Raw genomic sequence first — 19910 nt, 5'->3', positions numbered from 1 at the left:
TTCTCATAAGATTGAAAGTATTCATGAGCGATGTCTACTGTTCGCAGAACTACTAGTTTTATAATGATTTATATTATTAGATAAGATAAAACAAAGTATCGTTTGCAAAAAAAAATCTGGTCGAACCGAGATTCGAACCTGGGTCCCACAGTGCGAGATCCAACGCTCCAGCTCTCTACACTACCGTGAGTTGTTGTTATTGAAGGCGAAAAAGTAGGAACATGAAGTGCTGTATCTTCAAAGACGCTAGATAACTAAAAGTACTTCCATGATGGATTTGGTCTGCGGTTTTTTAAATAACAAAAAACCGGAGGTCTTATCAAAAATCGTTACACATACGTTTCTGCACCTTGTTTCAAAGAACTTGCATCCCACATTTCATCCAAATCGGACAATAACTGCGACCGTAACTGCGGTACAAACAAACAAACAGACAACAGCCGATCGAGTCGAAACTGAGACCTCAGCTTCGCTTCGGTCAATTAGTTTTACTGTTAAAACATAAATAGCATAAAATACTGTATAACAGTACGGGGAGTTTCTTAAAATTGTCACTTGGAAGAAATTTTTATAATGCAAAAACTTGAAAAAAGTCAATTTTAACAGACCCGTATTGTATTCATCCAACATTTGTTGATTTGAATGCTGTCCTAAAAAATAACCATTAGTAGTATTAATTGATATTCAATGCTGTCGTAAAAAATAACATTGTATAAATTAATACAATGAAAGTTGTTGAACACAGAATTTTTTTCTTGCGCTAATATAAAACATTGTCATCAATCATTCTAGAGACCCACAGCTAAAATATATTATACGATTTTTTGGTTTAATAACAAGCTTAGAATCCATCAAGAGACAGTTAATTTATATGAGTTGGAAATTCATAAGTTAGCCCAATATAATTTATTTTCCAAATAAAAAAATATTGTTTGGATTAAGTTGAATTATTGTTTGATTTGTAGTAAATGTTATAGCCCTTTTTTGAATTTGGCTCACGTTCTGAGATTATTAGTAGTATAATTTTCATTAGCGAAAAATACTTTCAAATCCATTTTTGTTTTAAAAAAAATTAATTTGCTATTGAAGCCATACATTTGATGTGTACTATTATCTTCCGCCACTCCCTTCCCTGTTTCCTTCTTGCTTACCCATTCCAATGATCTTTGTTTTCTAGCACATGGGCAACCATAGCCTTAAAATGTATTATCTATTGTTTCTTCTATTCTATTTTGTGTTGTGTGAATAACAATTTTTGAAATTAAACTAGTCTGACTAAAATTGGAGCTTTCTTTTAATTTTATTACAGTAATGATAGATGGATTGATAATAGGTTGCAGTAATGGACTTGTTTCAACGACATGAGATTTCAAAGTCATTAATCATTTAATAAAATACTTTTATTATAATTCAATGAATAAGAATAATATTAATTTATGTTATGTCTCTGTTGTAGGTGAAAATACAGTACCAAATTCATTCAAGAAGATTCCACTTCTTCATAATACATTGTGTTTTGAACGAAACGCTCGCAAAAATTTGGAATTGATTGGTTTTTTGGATCCTCTACCTTCTCAGGTAAATGCTTCACTTTTCTAGGATAGAATAAAATAAGTATGTTGTGGATTTTAAATATACAGTCGAACCTCTGTATAACGAAGTCGATTATCCCAAGAAAAAATTCGCTGCTGAAAGGTATTCGTTATTGAGAGGTTGTTCTGTCAAGAAAACTGCCGCGGTCTCATGGATCTTGTAATATGGTATCACGGCGGTAAATAAATGAATATGGTACATAAAACATATCATCGCGAACGTAGGTAGGGTACCTATAAGGCCAATATTAATATGGAAATTTGAAAATTCATGCTGTTTGAAATAAAAAAAACTTGTTTTTTGAATATTTATAGAATGTAATAGGTAAGTAAACTCACCAATTTATTTCTAGAAAGCTTGATTTGTACTTATAGTAGAGTTTAATCAAAGTACATACTCAGTACGGTAACAATATTTTTTAACTTCCTTCACCAAAGATTTTTTAGTACGTTTTACACTACTACTGTATTAGATTGATCGCAAAATACGGTAATTTTGTCAATGACTTCACTATAAATACTATAATAACTCAATTTCCCTATTTTTTAATGTTTTATTTGGAAAAGTGAGTAATTTTCGGTTGAATTTTGCATTTGAATAAAACATTATGTTCAATAAACGAATCACATCTATTCAAACAGTCGAACATAAAAAGGCTGGTACACTATTTTTCAGATTTAATCCTTGCCTGATGATTTTGAAAGCTTCTAGAACTTCTGGATCTGACGGATTCTTCTCCTCAAGTTCGTCACAACCATCATTATCTTAGTCAGTTCAAAGAATTGAAATGTGTGACAAAAGCAAGATTTAGAAAGTCCAGTCGTTCACCTGCCTGGTCTACAAATGACAAGTTCTTGAAATCCAATTTAGAGTAACTTGCATTCAATTTCTGACTTGTCTTTCAACCTCTTTTGACTGTCCACCACCCATCTTCTTCCTACCTGAATTGCCATTATTTTTAGTCTATCGACCTTTCTGCTGAAACTAAACAGTTCCTTGAAAATGATCGTCTGCTTCCTATACACACTACATTTTGTATGTTGAAGTCAAGAGAAAACTTTTGTTGAGAGGTCCGAAATTCGTTGAATAGAGGTAAATAAGCAGCCAAAACTCCAAGATGTTATGGGACCAGGTGATAATTCGTTGTGTAGAGGATTTCGTCAAGTGGAGGTTCGTTATAGAGAGGTTCGACTGTATTTCATATTTAGTTTATTGGAGCAGCTGATGTTCATGTACTCTATTTTTTCTTATTCTAGTTCATTGAAAATAACGGTATGCCAAGTATAATAGGCTTGTAATTATAATTAGTTTTCTAGTTGTTCCTAATAATAAACTTCTAAATTTAATTATGAATTTCTGCTACTGCGGTGATGTTCAGTTTTATACAGAAATGCAGTCTCTATATTGCGTTTATTATCTATACTAAATGTATATATATATATATATATATATATATATATATATATATATATATATATATTGTCAGGATTTCAGCCCTACAAGGTGTCAAATTATTATCAGATAAACTGGAAAACTTCATCCTCAATAAATAGGGAGATTCACTTCAAACTGTCAGCTGTCAAACATCCCTAAACTCACTTTTCCGAATTTTTATAAATATTATTTTTGATTTTGTTCCATAATAGTATATTTCGTCACGAGACTGGGATGTATTAGTTTACGGTATGAACATTATACTGTAGCTCCCAGAGCAGGGTTGCTGTGACTGGGTTATCATGCGAGTACCGCAGCAGATAGTCCCTGGTAGGCCTCTTTCACACGGCAGAATCCTGGCTCCTGAAGATCATATTACGGGAGATCATATTTCATATTTCGCAGCTCTCCTGTGCTTTCACATGGGGATCTTACAAATAAGCCGACGGATCTAAAAATTACGCCGACGTTTGCTCAAAGTATGACTCATCACTTATTCGGATTTGTATTCAGTGACCACAAATTCTTTAAAGCGTAAGTCCCATTTTCAAAAATAACCGAAAACAAGGGAGTTATAGAATCGGAAATAAATATAGCTTATCAGAGGTACATAGACTCATTACAATGCGACATTAAATCCAATATGAAACAATTCTGGAATTACGTAGGGAGTAAAAAGGAATCAAGGTCAGTGGCAGATTGTTTTGAATGGAATGGATGTAAATATACCAGTCAGGAGGTGCCTCAGGCATTTGCTGATTATTTTCATTCAACCTATATTAATTGCAATAACAATAATGATACTACGCCTCCCGAAAACGACAATGAAGCTAATATTATTAATCATATTTTGCCACCTCTTGATAAACTTCAAATAAAATTTATCTCTGAGGAAGAAGTCAGCTCAGCCATAGATGACCTGAAAGCCACACGCTCTTGTGGACCTGATGGAGTGCCAGGATATATAATAAAAGGATGTAAGGATATACTCACTAAACCATTGAAATTTATCTTCAATTTGGCTCTCAAATCAAATAAATATCCTGCTAAATGGAAAGTTGCTAGGATAACACCCATCCACAAATCTGGTGCTAAAAATATAATCGGAAACTTTCGACCGATTGCTATTTTGAATTCAACAAGCAAGGTATTTGAGTATATACTTTACAGTAAAGTATTTAATCACGTAAAGCCTGTAATCTCCCCTTTTCAACATGGGTTCATGCCTTCGCGATCAACGGTTACTGATTTGCTGCAGTTTTCCCAATCTGTTTCCTCTGAGCTAGATGTACAAGGTCGCGTCGATGTAATTTACTTAGATTACAAAAAAGCATTTGATACAGTAAGTTTCACAGTACTTTTAAATAAGATGAAAGGTTTCGGACTGTCTGAGAGTCTGATTACATTTTTTAAAAGTTATCTCGTTGATAGGAAATCTTATGTATTATTTAATAATCAGAGGTCTCTTGATTTCACCAACACATCAGGTGTCCCTCAGGGATCAAATCTTGGCCCATTATTGTTTTTATTGTTAATAAATGATCTTCCTGATTACATTGAAAAGTCCCGTATTCTGCTGTTTGCTGATGATGTTAAGCTCTTCAGGCCTATAGCTAGTATTCATGATTGTTTCTTCTTGCAGCAGGATTTGGACGGTGTTCAGAGGTGGTGTGAATTGAATAAATTAGAAATCAATATTTCAAAAACCAAGTTCATGATCTTTACCCGCCAAAAGAATCCCAGACAATATAGTTATAAAATAAATTATACTTTTCTGGACAGGGTAACGAGTATGAGAGACCTGGGAGTCTTGATGGACCCAGCACTTGAATACAGGGATCATTTGGCTCATGTCATGAATTCGGCCAATAGATCACTAGGGTTTCTCTTTCGTAATTGTAAGCCCTTCACTAGATGTGAGGTCATATTGAATATTTATAATGCAACAGTGAGGAGCAAGCTAGAGTATGCTGCACTTGTTTGGGAGCCATCACAGAGCACTGTCGTAAATGATTTAGAGATTATTCAAAATAAGTTATTGAGGTATCTTTATTTCAAAACGTATAATACATTTTGTCCAATAGCTTTTTCCACCGAAACCTTAAGGTCAACATTTAAAGTCCAAAAATTAAAAACCAGAAGATCCATTAGAGCATTAATGTTATTATATGACATTCTAAATAATAATATATTCATGCCAGATTTCATCAATTTGTTAAATTTCCATGTTCCATGCAATAGACCAAGACTTAATATGCTATTTCAGATACCGTTTGTCAGAACCGTTCACCATTTCAATTCCTACCTGAATAGAACAATGAGATTGTACAATAGACTAAACCCATTCCTTGACCCCTTCTATGACCGCTTCAATACATTCAAAAAATCTTGTGAAAAATTTTTGAGCTCTACTAACTCTCCTTTTTTCAACTGTTTCTTCTTTCTTTTTATTTAAATATTTTTCATCCTATACCCTTTTACTAACTCTCTGAATCTGACCAATATATCGTTCTCTTCTAATCTTATTAGTTATAGCCTACTGAATTGTGAATATTTAATGAATTGCGATATTATTTTCTTTTCTATTATTATTTTTTTTTAATTGTAACGTTACACTATCAAATGTGTCATTAAGGCTCGTACTGGAGTTTGTCTTTGAGCCTTTCTATGTTTTTATGGAATAAATAAATAAATAAATAGCTGATTTTAATATAGCTTTCCATTATCGTATGATATATAGTAAATGTACTAAGATAATAATACTCCTGCCTCACAAAGGGACAGACAAAGGTTTTAAGAAGTTTTTAAACACCTCAGAAGTTTAAACATAAACATTTTTAATTTTTAAAAGTTCTAGTTTTCAAAAAAAATATTGAACTATGAAAAGATGTATCCAAATATGAAATCAGAAATCATCTCCACTCATCACCCAATAAAATACGAGGAAAAGGAATGTTGTACAGTAAACTTCCCTGAATTTTAATTATTGTCATTCAAAAATCCAATTTATCAGGTTCAAATAGTTGAATATCACTTTAAATTCCCAGTAATTATTGATTATTTCTTTGCAACAATCAGAAAAATCTATTATGAACATACAGTATAAACATTGTGCTGATCTGAATCGATCTATGGTAATAATAGGAATTGAAAGAATAAAAAATGTCATTCCATTCCAAGTAAAACGAAACTGATGTCTATGTTTCTATTAGAACTGCTGAGTGGATAATGCATACTGAAAAAGTCATGAATAGTTCAGACCAGCCTGGCGACTTTGATGCTTTTGAAACCGGAATCTCGTTTTATTTTTATTAAAGAATGATACGGAATGAAAACCATGTATCATAGTACAAAGCAGTTCGATACTTTGTATCATGAGTAGTGATTAACATAATCATGGATTTATCAAACTTTTTCTGTTGGGAAATGGTTAGAGCTACGAAATCTTCTTTGATCACTTTGCAAACTTCCATCCAACTTTTGGCGACTTTATTCCGGTCCTTGTAGATATCAAGACTTTCATCCCAAAGAGTAGGTCGGTTGCAAACGGCATTTATCAACAGCTCCACATCAAACTCAGACATCGCGTAATGACAGGTGTCAAAGTCAAGTCAAGTAAACAACTGACAAGTGTCAACTGGAGAAAAGTGAGTGAGCAAGCACAGTGTTGCCATTATGCGAAAAGCATAACTATCGTACCAACTATTCTAAATTATCGTACTGTATTTCGTGAAGCCATGTTTTGTTAAAGCCAATTACTCAGAAAGCGTTTTTTGTCGTTCGATGTTTTGCCGTCCTTATGAATTCTGTTGAATCAAACATAATGTTATTTAAGAAGTTGTGCTGAACCTGGTAGAATTCATAGGAACGGTAAAAAAACAATTTTACGAAAATCGATGTACATATAACTGGATTTAGAAGATCATCACGATAATGTGTTCTATCACAATTTAATGATTATCACAGAAATGTTTAAGTGAAACGTTGGGCGCAAACCTGCTACCATGGGGAGACAAATAAATTTATGAAAAGCTTGATAGCTTGAATATTGATCCGATATTTGTTACACGTTTTTAGTCTTAAGACATAATATGTCTAAATTTTTATCAGTTTTGTCAATCGGCAGGAGAACGTTGGTTTTTCGAAGTTTTCTTACTCCTTTATTTTTGGGTATTTTCAGAAATCAAGATAAATATCCCACCAAATTTCCTAAACGGATACAGTGTAAGTTATATTATAATAGCTACTGTACATACGTACTGTATAGTACAGAACCTGTGTCGTTTTTACCGTATAACTATATGATAATAGAAAGCTTCATTAAAAACAGCCATAACTTCCTTGTTTTTGGATATTTTCAAAAAGGGACTTACGCTTTAAAGAATTAGGGGTCGCTGAATCCAAATCCGAAATCAGAATCTTTCTATCTTCATTTTCAAGAAAGATAGTTTTTGAGAAAAAGTGATGACCGGTGAGACGTAGGATCACCATGTGAAAGCGGCGATTTGTCCGCTAGTATCTCGATCAAATCAGGTTTCTGCTTGCCTCGAGGGGAAAAGACGTGACAAGGAGGTTCCTGGCTCGGGATCATCATGTGAAATACACGATTGGACTCAATGTACTTCGACAAAAAAACGTGAACACTGTTCAGTGTTCAAGTTGCACGTCTCCTATCGTGTGAAAGAGGCCAAAGAGTCACGTGCAATATTTTTTGCCACTCGCAAATAAGTAAACAGACAATTTTAAGCATTAATAAACAAATGAGTGAACAACAACAAATAATTGAAACACTATACATTCACAATACAAAAAAAGGCTGATCGATTCGCGATTTGCGTCTGGTAAAGTCAAGGTCAGTCCGGGAAAGAAGTCTTGACTTTATGCGTACAGACTTATGCGCCACGAACAAGCGCATTTCGCTTTTCATCAACTGATGCTTTGTTTATTATATTTGTATTTGTACAGAAACAGTAAAATACAGATTTAATAAGCATAATATCAGCTGAAGAGCTAAATGCTCGTGTTCGTGGCGCATAAGTCTGTACGAACCTTTCCAAGCAAATCGTCTGCTGCGAACATAAAAAATACACCTTTATTATAGGAAATAATAATAATAATTATGCTATTTTATTAAATATAATATTATGTTTGATAATAATTTACTACCCGTTTGTGAAACGTTTAAACTAAAAACAGCCTATAATTCATACAGGGTGGGTGAAAAGTCCGAGAACGGCTTAATATCTCATACACGGTGGCATGCCAATTGACAGAATCCCAAACGACCGAAACGCTATATTTTCCCAAACGGCCGAAAACTACTTTTTCCCAATTGGCAGAATTAATGAAATATTGAAACTGGAACTTTCTCATTCAGCCGAATCCCAAATGGCAGAAAACTTTTAAGAATTTTCCCAATCGACAAAAAACGTGGTTTGTCGTTTGGTCGTTTGGGATTCTGTCAATTGGGACCCTACGCTCATACACAAAGGTTATTAATTTGACGGTGGGTGTGATTGGGAATCCTACTCAAATTGAAAAAACTACTTTAATATGAGTTCAATAATCTGGTCCGCCATCTTGGATCCACCATATTGAATGCAAATTTATTTTTTTTAAATAGGAAGTTGGTCATGCGATACATGATTTCGATACGAAATTTCAAGAAAAAATGAATGGTGGAAACCGCACATCGATATCTCGAATTGTTCAGAAGATATTCACATTATTAATCAGTACTATTCAAATCAGAAAGGAGAGAAAAAAGTCCGAGAACGGTTTAATATCTCATACACAAAGGATAATTTGATGGTGGGTGTGATTGGGGATCCTACTCGAATTGAGAATAATACTTAACTATGACTTCAAAAATCTGGTCCGCCATCTTGGATTCGCCATATTGAATGCAACTTTATTTTTTTAAATAGGAAGATTGTCATGCGATACATGATTTCGATACAAAATTTCAAGAAAAAATGAATGGCGAAAACCGCATATCGATATGCGGTATATCGGCATATCGATATCTCAAACCGTTCATAAGATATTCACATTATTCATCAATATCATGCATATCAGAAATGAAATACATGAGTAGTATTGATTAATAATGTGAATATATTTTGAACAGTTTGAGATATCGATGTGCGGTTTTCACCATTAATTTTTTCCATCATTTTTTCTTGAAATTTCGTATCGAAATCATGTATCGCATGACAATCTTCCCATTTAAAAAATAAGGTTGCATTCAATATGTCGGATCCAAGATGGCGGACCAGATTTTTGAAGTAGTATTTTCAATATGAGAGGGACCCCCAATCACACCCACCTTGGAATCACAATCTTTTATGGGGTACTAAGCCGTTCTCATACTTTTTTCTCTCCTTTCTGCTTAGAATAGTATTGATTAATAATGTGAATATCTTCTGAATGGTTTGAGATATCGATGTGCGGTTCCCACCATTCATTTTTTCTTGAAATTTCGTATCAAAATCATGTATCGCATGACCACCTTCCTATTTAAAAAAAAATTGCATTCAATATGGCGAATCTAAGATGGCGGACCAGATTTTTGAAGTCATAGTGAAGTATTATTTTCAATTCGAGTAGGATCCCCAATCACACCCACCATCAAATTACCTTTGTGTATGAGATATTAAGCCGTTCTCGGACTTTTCACCCACCCTGTATGTTATATTATGTGCAGTATGACGGAAAGTGGGTTTTGGTTTTCACTACATCAACTTTCAATTTAAAGTCCATAAAAATACAATCCAGATTTTTTATTTAGATTGCCATGACGAACTGAAACTAACAGTTGATTTTCATGATTCGGTACATATTGTGGTATGGTATCTATATGTATTAAAAATTGTATTTTATCTGCAGACGTATACAATCTTCATTTATTGATATTTTATTTATAGGAGGAAGACGATGAGATTCTCACCGAAATCAAAAAATGCCAAGAAGAACTAAAGACGACAGCGCTGAGAAATCTTTCCGTTTATAGAAAGTTACTGAAAAAGGCAGAAGCTGAAATGGCACGTGCTCCTCTACGCAATGAAATGAAACAAATCGATGCTGAAGTGAGTGGCAAAAATATGACACTATAATACTATGAGACAAGGAAAATCATCTCAATATTGCACTTTTTTAGATCTAAGGCACGGAGAAATCATCGAAGCATCTCAGATTGTCTACTTCGCGATTAGGTCTTACTTAATTTGCATTATATTTTATGAAATACTTTCCTCAAAAGTGTGTGCCTTATAACATAGTTAACTAACATCAAACGCAAAAAAGGGTTTTCACCTGTATTTCATGTTTCGAGTGAAATATCACAAACAACATGATAGATATTGTTCTGAAACCCATTTGTTCTTTCAGGCTCAAACTAACTGAATTTATCTTATCCTTTACAAGTGGACTTAGTCGTATAATTCATATTCCCAGGATTCCATCAAGCCAATTCAAGTATGAATCTCATGCTTTTCAAGTATTTTAGCTGACATAAACTCGTACCATTTCGTGTTAAGCTTGTATTCAATAAATCAGAATGTTGAATGTCTTGCTGGAGATGGATAATTTTATCCGCTCTTCAGAACCAATTCTTTCCAATTCCTATCTCAGTTTACGTCAAAATAAGCATGTCATGTACTCATAATTCACATTGAAATGTCTTACTCATTTGTACACGTATATTTTACAGATAATAGAAATTTATAAGAAGATTGCTGACACGAAGTTGAAGAAAAAAGCAGTTGGAGAGAAGGTGAAGAAGCAAGCATGGAAACTCATCAACGACAGAGAGTCTTTGCAGAAGCGGTTAGATGCCCTAGCTCCAGAGCTCACAGTCTGATTATTTGTCATTTATTTGTAAAACATAGGGCCATTTTAATCATGTGAGATACTGATAATGCATTAGGCCACACATTAGCGAATTTATATGGTGACGCTAGTCATAGAGGCCTCGAGCGTACAATGCATTTAAATAATTATATTATTGTAGCTGGCTCTAAAAAAGTTCAGGCAACACTGAGTCGTATAAATAATGTACCATCAACAGCAGTATGAGTTGATAAGGACAATATACTGGATGAGGACAAATATCGCCTTGATAAATCCTATTATCTAGATAAGAGTCCCCATACAACAAAAGGCCAATATGATAATTCGATTAAATAAAAGCTAGCAATTGCTAATTCTAAGTCATTTCCAAGCAAATGCTACGATTTGAATCACCTGCATAATACGAGCATATATTTAATCAAATTGATCAAATTGATTTTATATGATCAAATTGGCTATAAATAACTAGCTTTGACTGGAGGTAAGAACTACTAAATTAATAAGTGAAATTAGTGAAAGTGTAATAAGTAAAAAATATCACTACCCTACGTGTTCAGCTATGCTTTTCAACGAATTGGGTCACATCTTTAGCGTACTTTTCTGTTTAAATATGGGAATGGGCCCCAGTGCCATGAAACTCGTCAAAATTTCACCAAACATAGAAACATAAACGTGCTAGTAGTGTTGTAAAACATAAAGTGTACTTATTATATCACTTAGCAATAATATTCAAGTTAGAATTTATACTTTGGGTGAAGTCTGTCCGCAATTTTATGTGTAATATGTTCTACATGTATAATGAATTCGAATTATTGATAAATTTTTATCTGTTATTTTTACTAGATTTGTCGACGCGAAATAATTTCAATTGCAATGTTTTTTTCACTTAATGATTGGAGCTCTTTCAAGAACAATAATAATTTTAGACACATATTGAACATTTTAAATACATGTGTTCAGTCTCCACTTCAAAAGCGCTACTGTTTGTCATTTTAAAAAATCTGCTCTACTGGCTGTTCTCAATTAATAATGATTGCATACCGATAAATCAAGTGAAAATCACTTGTTTTCAAAACACTGTAGAGATAGAGAAATTGATATTTATTTCTTGATATTCATAATTGATGTAACTCATTGATATTCATTTTCATATACAACACTACCCTAGTAGTACAGTGTATTTACAGTGTATTTGATATCCATATTCTCTCATTTATTTTATTTAGATTCTAATATAATATAGATTATTTATTTATTCTCATATTTTTAATGATACTGACTCCAAACGATGCACCTTCTTCTATTTCAAGCTTCAAATGATTATATAATTTTAGATTCTTCGATATTTTATATTTTTCAAATTTATATTAAATGTACTTAATTTAAAGTTATTCTGAAATTCATAAAATAAATAATTCCTTTCTAATTGAATATACAGTGTATTTGATATCCATATTCTCTCATTTATTTTATGTAGATTCTAATATAATATAAATTATTTATTTATTTATTCTCATATTTTCAATGATACTGACTCCAAACGATGCACTTTTTTTTATTTCAAGCTTCAAATGATTATATAATTTTAGATTTTTCAAATTTATATTAAATGGACTCAATTTAATGCTATTCTGAAATTCATAAATAATTCCTTTCTTATTGAATATAAGATTGAAGTAAATTATTATGAAATGTTTTATTCCTTCACTTTATCGAACACATTCAGGCATTAATATTTATTTATTTATCTATTTATTTATTCACAATGGAGACAACGGGATGCCCCAAATATATCTATTTTACAATAAAAATCTTACAAATACAAATGATAAAAAATAATACAAATGAAAGATATTATACTTATGCAAAAAGAAATAATACAGATAACAAAAATCGTACCTAACTCAAGAAATTCAAAAATGTCAAAACTTATTTTTCTAAAATAAAAATCGAAGAATTCATTAACAAATATTGATTGAAGGTGGATATTATTGTATAAAACTTTCTGTGCAATCAAGATTTAAACCACTAATCATTAGTTTGCAATGAAAACAGGAACACTAGAAAACCTTGAGAAACGTGCGCCTTCAAAGAAGAATCAGTACAAACGACAATGCGGCATTTACGTTTAGCAAAATCTAATTTTTAGCGTTAAATTAATTTTGTTTTTATTTTTGGCCCCTTTAGAATTAATTTTAATAATTTTATCAAACTAAATCTGGTTTTATCAACGCATTTGATTTTTTTTTAAATGTAGCCTATCAGTAAAACTTGACGGATAGTTGAATTTTGTTTTGGTTTAGATCAAACAATATTAGTATCTGCCATTAGTCTTGCAAAAGCACTTTAATCCATAAAGATGATTTTTTCCGTTCTAATTTTTTATTTATTTATTCATTTTATCGTATCAAATATCTAGTTTCAATAACAAAAAAGTGTGCATGAAATGCATTTGTTCTCAAATTTCAATTTACCGTTTTGTAATGCATTAAATGAAAAAAATCTTTTGTGATGTTCTACAAGCATACACCATCGAATGAAATTGAATTCCAAATCTGAAAATGAGTACAATCAGTCTAATATGATATCATATTCATTCTTCAAAGAACTTATCACCATATGAATAATTTATGTGTCAGATTAGTATTAGTAGTACTTAGAATGTAACTACAACATTATTCGAAAGTGAATTTTGTAGATAATACTGCTTGTTTGTGGAAACCGCTATGATATTGTTCAAGTTTTGTATGATTTAAACATTATATAAGTAAGTCTAGAATAGATTAACTTAATCTTGTAAAATAGCAATACTAATTAAATGTATATAAGCTATAGTTCATATTCATCACTAATGAGTACTATAGTGTTGTGTGTGCACATATATAGTAATTTGAAGTAATTAGGTTAATACGTACGGTGTAAAAAAGCGTAATCAGATTTTTGAATTAATGGGAATCATTATTCAGATGTAATTATTATCTTGAACAATTATTGTAACCCAAGTTTTTGTGATATGTATAATATTAGTCATAATATGTATTTACTAATTGAAATGGTTAATGATGCTGGTTCATTAATAATCGTATTTTCAATGGTAAAATATAATATGAGCATGTTAAATGATCAATATTAGAGGGAAGATATTGAATATCGATTTTGTGCTTTATATTGTGTAATACCATAATGTAGCCTAAATTATTCTATGTAATATGAAGCCTGAAATCCGATTTAATGGAATATAATAATATTCATGGAGTACCGGTAATCATCCTTTGTTTGATTTATACTTCACAGATTATTTGTTATTTTCACCAATGGTAAAAATAAATAACTAGTGACCCTTTGGGCTGTAGAACTCGCTCAAAAACCTAAAGTTGTTTTGTAATCTTTGAAACCCGCAACTTTCAATTATAGAGTTGGTGAAAATCATGAAAATAGCTAAATATTTCTTTCACAAGTATAATTTGACAGGAGGTTTAATTGGAGAACCTATTTGAAATTAAAAATTACTCTGTCGCTTCAACATTTTTGTCCCTCATATGATTTTAAACTTATTTTTTTTAAATGAGAACGTGGTCATGTAATACATTATTTCGATACAGAGAAAAAATGGCGGAAACCGCACATTGATATCTCAACCCGTAAAAGTTTGTTGATCTGAAAGATATAAATTATGTTGTATATTAACCAGCTGAAATCATGTGTCAGCGCATGAAGGTCTGTCTGTGTGATAGCTTTCAAATAGCCTCAGTTGATGTTATGAATGAATGAATGGAAAATTGTAATTGCGTGCAACGAATTCTTCAGCTGACTAAATCAAAACAAATTTTTTTCTTATGCACTTTCAATGTTATCTGCTATATCCTGAAAAAGGACGAAGGAGTGTGTCAACTTTGTTGTCCAACGAACTTGACCTGTAAAAAGGTTCGAAGAATACCTATTCAAAATTTGAAGCTGATTGATCAATTCTTTCTAAAGCTATTGAAGAACATACAAACAGACGGACAACGACTTTGGCCTCCAGTAAATCAAAAGTGAGAACTCGCTAACGCTCGTTCAATAATTATTGAAATATATTTATACAATATGGTATTCATGTTTATACATAACGATTATGTGATTCATATGGTAGTCTTTATTAGTATTTGATCTCTGTCGAATTATGAATTATGTGTGTATGCTGTATGGTATTCATATAATTAAGTTGTCAAATTAAAACTATCATACCTATGTCTATCAACTAACTATCTTGGTATCTTGTAAAATATATCTTCAATGTCAGATAACTTATGTAAATAAAAAAAATTGTGTTCGTACGATATTAGTGTATTTTGAAACCTCTCGGGAGTCTCTTTAGTTTAAACCAGACTTCTCATTATGTTAATTTCATTGTTCTACAGTTACTTTCGGTATACTTGTGTATTATTTTTATTCGTCAGTCTTTTTTTTGGAATGTTCTAACAACATTTTGGAATTATCGCTCCTTGGCTTTTATATTTTGTATTGAGAATCAATTATATTTGCATTCAGAAAGGAAAATCTTATAAAAACGAACCAGCAATTTAAATAAACTTGAATGACCCGAAATCTAATTCTAACCTGAGATATTACTATCGTAACTGCTAATATTACACCAGAGAGCAAGAGAGGAGTTAGTAATATTCCTTATCTCTGATTACATTCACGATTTAACAATACTGCGCATGCAACACGATAAATAATACTTGGAGCGATAGTTATAGTATAATTTTATGTTCTTAGTTTTATTAACAAATAATTTTGTAGAGATGGTCAAATAAAAATATATGTTCCAATTCATATATTTTATTGAAACACACATGTTGAACCACATATGTTCAATACAATATTATTTCATTTTTACATTTTCTCTAATTATTGTTTGTGATTTCTTTTGCGAGAATAAAGTGGTTGTTATTTATTATTACAGGCGAATAGCAGCCTAAATTTGCTGAAGACATTCCCTTGTAGGCTAAATAAATAAATATCTTTATTGACATAAAAACGCCAGAGATGCAGAGTGACTGCCAAGGCTGATGTCTCGTCATATTTAACAATTCATATAATACAATATTGATCAATCACAATAATAATTGAAATAATAGACTAATGATAAAAACATATAGACTAAGGATGAATAATTTAACAAAAGAATAAATAAAATACAATCAAGACAACATTGATGAGTAATAGAATACTAGTTAGAAAAATACCATAAAATTCGAGTTAGATTTATGTAGGTCAATAAAGATCAGTCAAGGAGTCTTCAAAAAATTCTTGTACTATTGTAAGGGTAGCTGAATTTTAGCCTTGATTGTAAACATGAAAGACCTTCGGTTTCTATCACAACTGATAAGAAGTAGTATTTTCAGTGGAAGCGTTACTTTTTATTTTTAAAAGGTTTTGATAACTTATCAGTTTATGGTATGATACATTGCAATGTTCCGTATCTAATTTGAGTGTACTGTATCTTGATGAGCATCCTTTGAACGAGTTTCTGTTGTGTGACCCAGAGCAACAGCAATTATTATCTCTTGTATACAGCTTAATTGGGCTAGCTCCAAAGCAAATTCTGGTTCATTCTTCATTTAGTTGAATTGATTCAATGCTACAGTACATAGTGCGTGTGTGTTAGTTGAGTGTTGAACAACAGAAATGGTGCCAAAAAACAGAAGAGAGTACTTGGAAAATGAGCTTTTTCCAACAGCTATGAGAGACGGCAACTTTGGTCCCGGATTGAGATTCGTGAGTTGCGAGTTGGACGCGGAAGCTGCCGGCGTGGACCAGTATGCTTCTTCAGTGCTCTTTCTGTCTGCATCCGCGGCTAGTGAAAATAAAAGTGCAACAGCTGATAATCATCTCACTCGCTTTGATGTAGTTGTCAAATTCCAGCCCACTGATAAGGCTGTCAGAGAACTCATGAACAGTGACGTGCAATTTCACAACGAGTTCAGCATGTACAAAACTATTCTCCCCAAACTCAACAATTCCACAACAGTTATTCCCTCAATTTTCCCAAAATTCTACTTTGGTGTTACAACTCTTGGAAAGGACCCTGAAAGTGATGTTATAGCAATTGAAGATCTGCGTGGTGAAGGTTTCAAACTGACAGAAGAACGCGCCTTCCTTGACTACGACCACGTTGCTCTAACTTTGACAGCTCTCGGCGAGTTTCATGCTCTCTCTTACATCTTAAAGAGTCAAGCACCTACTGAGTTCGCAAACCTTACAACTATTTTGAAAGAGCATCACAGCAAAAATGATATGAGCATTATGATACAAAAATGCGCTTTCAGAGGTATTGATCCTGTGCTTGAAGAAAATCCAAAAGATCCTCTAATAACCAAACTAAAAAGTATTTTCGAGGTTAAACCTCAAAAAATCATGGATGAACTTATTACTCCTGACGAGCCAATGTCTGTGATTTGTCATGGGGATTTTCTTAGAAATAATTTGCTTTTCTCCTACGACCCTACAGGAAAACCAAAATCAGTTCGCTTTTTTGATTTGCAAAGATCTAGGTACGCCTCACCGGCCATTGATTTATCCTTGTTTCTCTGGATCAATACGACTTATGAGCTACGCTCCAAACATTGGAATGATTTTATAAGAATTTATCACGAGTCTCTATCAAAGGTTGTAGAAGAGAATGACTGCTCCCCACCAAGCTTAGAGCAATTTTATCAAGAACTAACTAAAAAGGGTATCTACGGTTACATGCACTGCTCATATTTTCTTCCGATGATGGTTTGTGAAACACAATTGGACATCGAGAAATCGGCTAGTATGAATCCTGATGAAATGGCTACATTTATGAGTGAAATAAGTGGTGAGTATGGAACTAAATTACTAGCTGATATAGTCCGGCATATTTCGCAATTTAAATGTTTTTCATGAAAGATATAACTTATGACTAAAATGTGAAACTAACGAAAAATCTTGTAGAAATAGTGATTAATGAAAACTGAAATTAGTCTAGGCATAAATCATGATGAATTGTATTTATTATAGCTTCTTAAATACCACGTTATCACTTAGTGTACCTTATAGCATAAGCTTATGCCATCTTTTATCTATGCTTATAGTTACAGATAGTTTGTCGAATGTATTCGTTCTAAGATATTCTATTTGTTCATCATTAAACATCAACCATTGAATAGGATGAGCCATTTATCTTTTGTTGGTAGATTACAGAGCTGAATTATTGGATAACCAAATCATTAATCAAATTCAGATCTGTAGATTCTAGATACTGAATAATCTGCGAAAAATGTTTCATTACTTAAAAGATTATTTACTACTATTCTAGATAAAAAAGTGTGCCAGTTAATTTTGAAAATATGATCTTCACAAATACTTCATGTAGCCTCATACTTGTACTGAACATCTGTGTACAGACACAAACAATATTTTCTTCATTTTAAAATGAAAAAATTAAACATATTAGTCACTCATACATCTAATGGAAATACAACAAAATAATCATCCACCAATTTTACTTATTCCAGTTTTTTACACTATATGATTTACTGATGGTAATTCCATTACCCTAAATTATTCTATTAAATTATGATAAGAAGTTACAAATCACGTGATTATAGTTTTAATTGAATCAAAATGTTAATTCAGTATATTTTATTTTTTGAAGGAAAATGTTATTCCCAGGAGTTTGCCTTTTCTTTAAGTAAATACTATTACTATTCCATTCTTCATCCTTAGTGATTGAAAAAAATTATAAGAAACCGAATCAGCTTATCAAAGATCATTAGGTTAATATATTTTTCCAATTTTCTATTACTTTCAACTCTCTGCCTACCTGACTGTGGGATGATTCATTATTTTATATTAGTTTAATAAAAAATTACAACAAAAAATGCTAAAATTCAGTCCATGTCAGAAACGAGAATAATCTTTGTTAATCGATCATAACTTTATTCATAACTTAATCTTTTCGTGGCTCATCTCATCATATACACGGTACTGAAACATTTTAAATGTAAATAAATAATATTAATGATTCTTTATCCATAAAAAGTGATACATTTTTTTAATCTCAGTCTTCAAACTGAAATTAATCATAATTAATCTATAGAGCTTGAATAGTACTTTATTATTCTTGTTCAACATATTCTTTTGTTGAGAACTTTCAAATTACAAGCATTCCAATAATTGGATATTATAATAAAATAAAATCTATGGATCACTTTTAATCGCACAAATAAGCAAATATCAGAAACAGGAACATCATGTAACAATAACTTTCACAAATCAGTTTATATTTGATTGATTATTTTTAATCATCCATTATTCCAGGGACGATAATGATATCTTATAGTTCCTTTTGCTGTTATAATATTATGATAAAAACTTACTATCCTATTTGAATAAAATATATACAATAAATACTTTATAGAATTTGTCTTATCTTTCTATCTTGTTTTATGAATTGCACCTTTTTTAATACATAGATTGTCAATTCATACTATTTATTACTTCTTCTGTATTTACTTCAATCACGTATTCAAAGGCCGTTTTGAATGAAATGTGCACAGTACTAAATATCACTCAACTAAATATCTCACACATTTTTATTGATTTCCTGGATAGAACCTTTTTTCAATAAATTAGGTACCTTATTGGAATCTACACCATGCTCTTCCTGTTGATAAAACATTCAGTGTGGTGTGACACCAGTTATATAAAATCTTTTCACAATTTTTTTAATTTTGAAAATGTACTTTCATCTGTTTCATAACATATAGACATAAAGAGACCCCTCAACTTGAGTAATATAGTTATGATAGTTATTTACTAGACAAAGTAGGTTTTGTAAAGAATACAAGCCGAGTTCATTTAATGAGCTGTTGACCTTGCCGATAATGGATGTCGAGAAAGATTATAGCCTGTACCTAGTAAGGAAATTGCTGAGCGTTTTTGACGGGACTACACGTCAAGCTTCTCTGACAAAACAAACTTGAAAAGGTTTCATTGAACATGTCAGATTATGAAGCACA

General features: G+C 31.9%; 2 protein-coding genes across 2 annotated transcripts in view; both read left to right on the top strand.

Moving 5' to 3' along the window:
• LOC111047167 (transcriptional adapter 3) overlaps window positions 1-15197 on the top strand; it is a 29131-nt gene extending 13934 nt beyond the window's left edge. Inside the window, exons 8-10 of the mRNA XM_039443051.1 lie at window positions 1457-1578; window positions 9954-10115; window positions 10739-15197. Coding sequence (XP_039298985.1) covers window positions 1457-1578; window positions 9954-10115; window positions 10739-10888 — 434 coding nt within the window. The 3' untranslated portion in view covers window positions 10889-15197. The remainder of the gene's footprint in view (window positions 1-1456; window positions 1579-9953; window positions 10116-10738) is intronic.
• Window positions 15198-15691: 494 nt separating this feature from the next.
• LOC111047168 lies at window positions 15692-19313 on the top strand. Its single transcript, XM_022332842.2, has one exon. The coding sequence runs from the start codon at window positions 16552-16554 to the stop codon at window positions 17791-17793; it is 1242 nt and encodes a 413-aa protein (XP_022188534.1). The 5' UTR covers window positions 15692-16551; the 3' UTR covers window positions 17794-19313.
• The last annotated feature ends 597 nt before the right edge of the window (window positions 19314-19910 follow it).

The sequence above is a fragment of the Nilaparvata lugens genome, chromosome X, assembly GCF_014356525.2.
Source record: "Nilaparvata lugens isolate BPH chromosome X, ASM1435652v1, whole genome shotgun sequence".
NCBI classification, from domain to species: Eukaryota; Metazoa; Arthropoda; class Insecta; order Hemiptera; family Delphacidae; genus Nilaparvata; species Nilaparvata lugens.
This window is presented reverse-complemented; position numbering and strand designations above follow the sequence as displayed.

Bases quoted from the DNA above. Each gene is read 5' to 3' on its own strand.
- LOC111047168 (XM_022332842.2), top strand. From the start codon at position 16,552: ATGGTGCCAAAAAACAGAAGAGAGTACTTGGAAAATGAGCTTTTTCCA.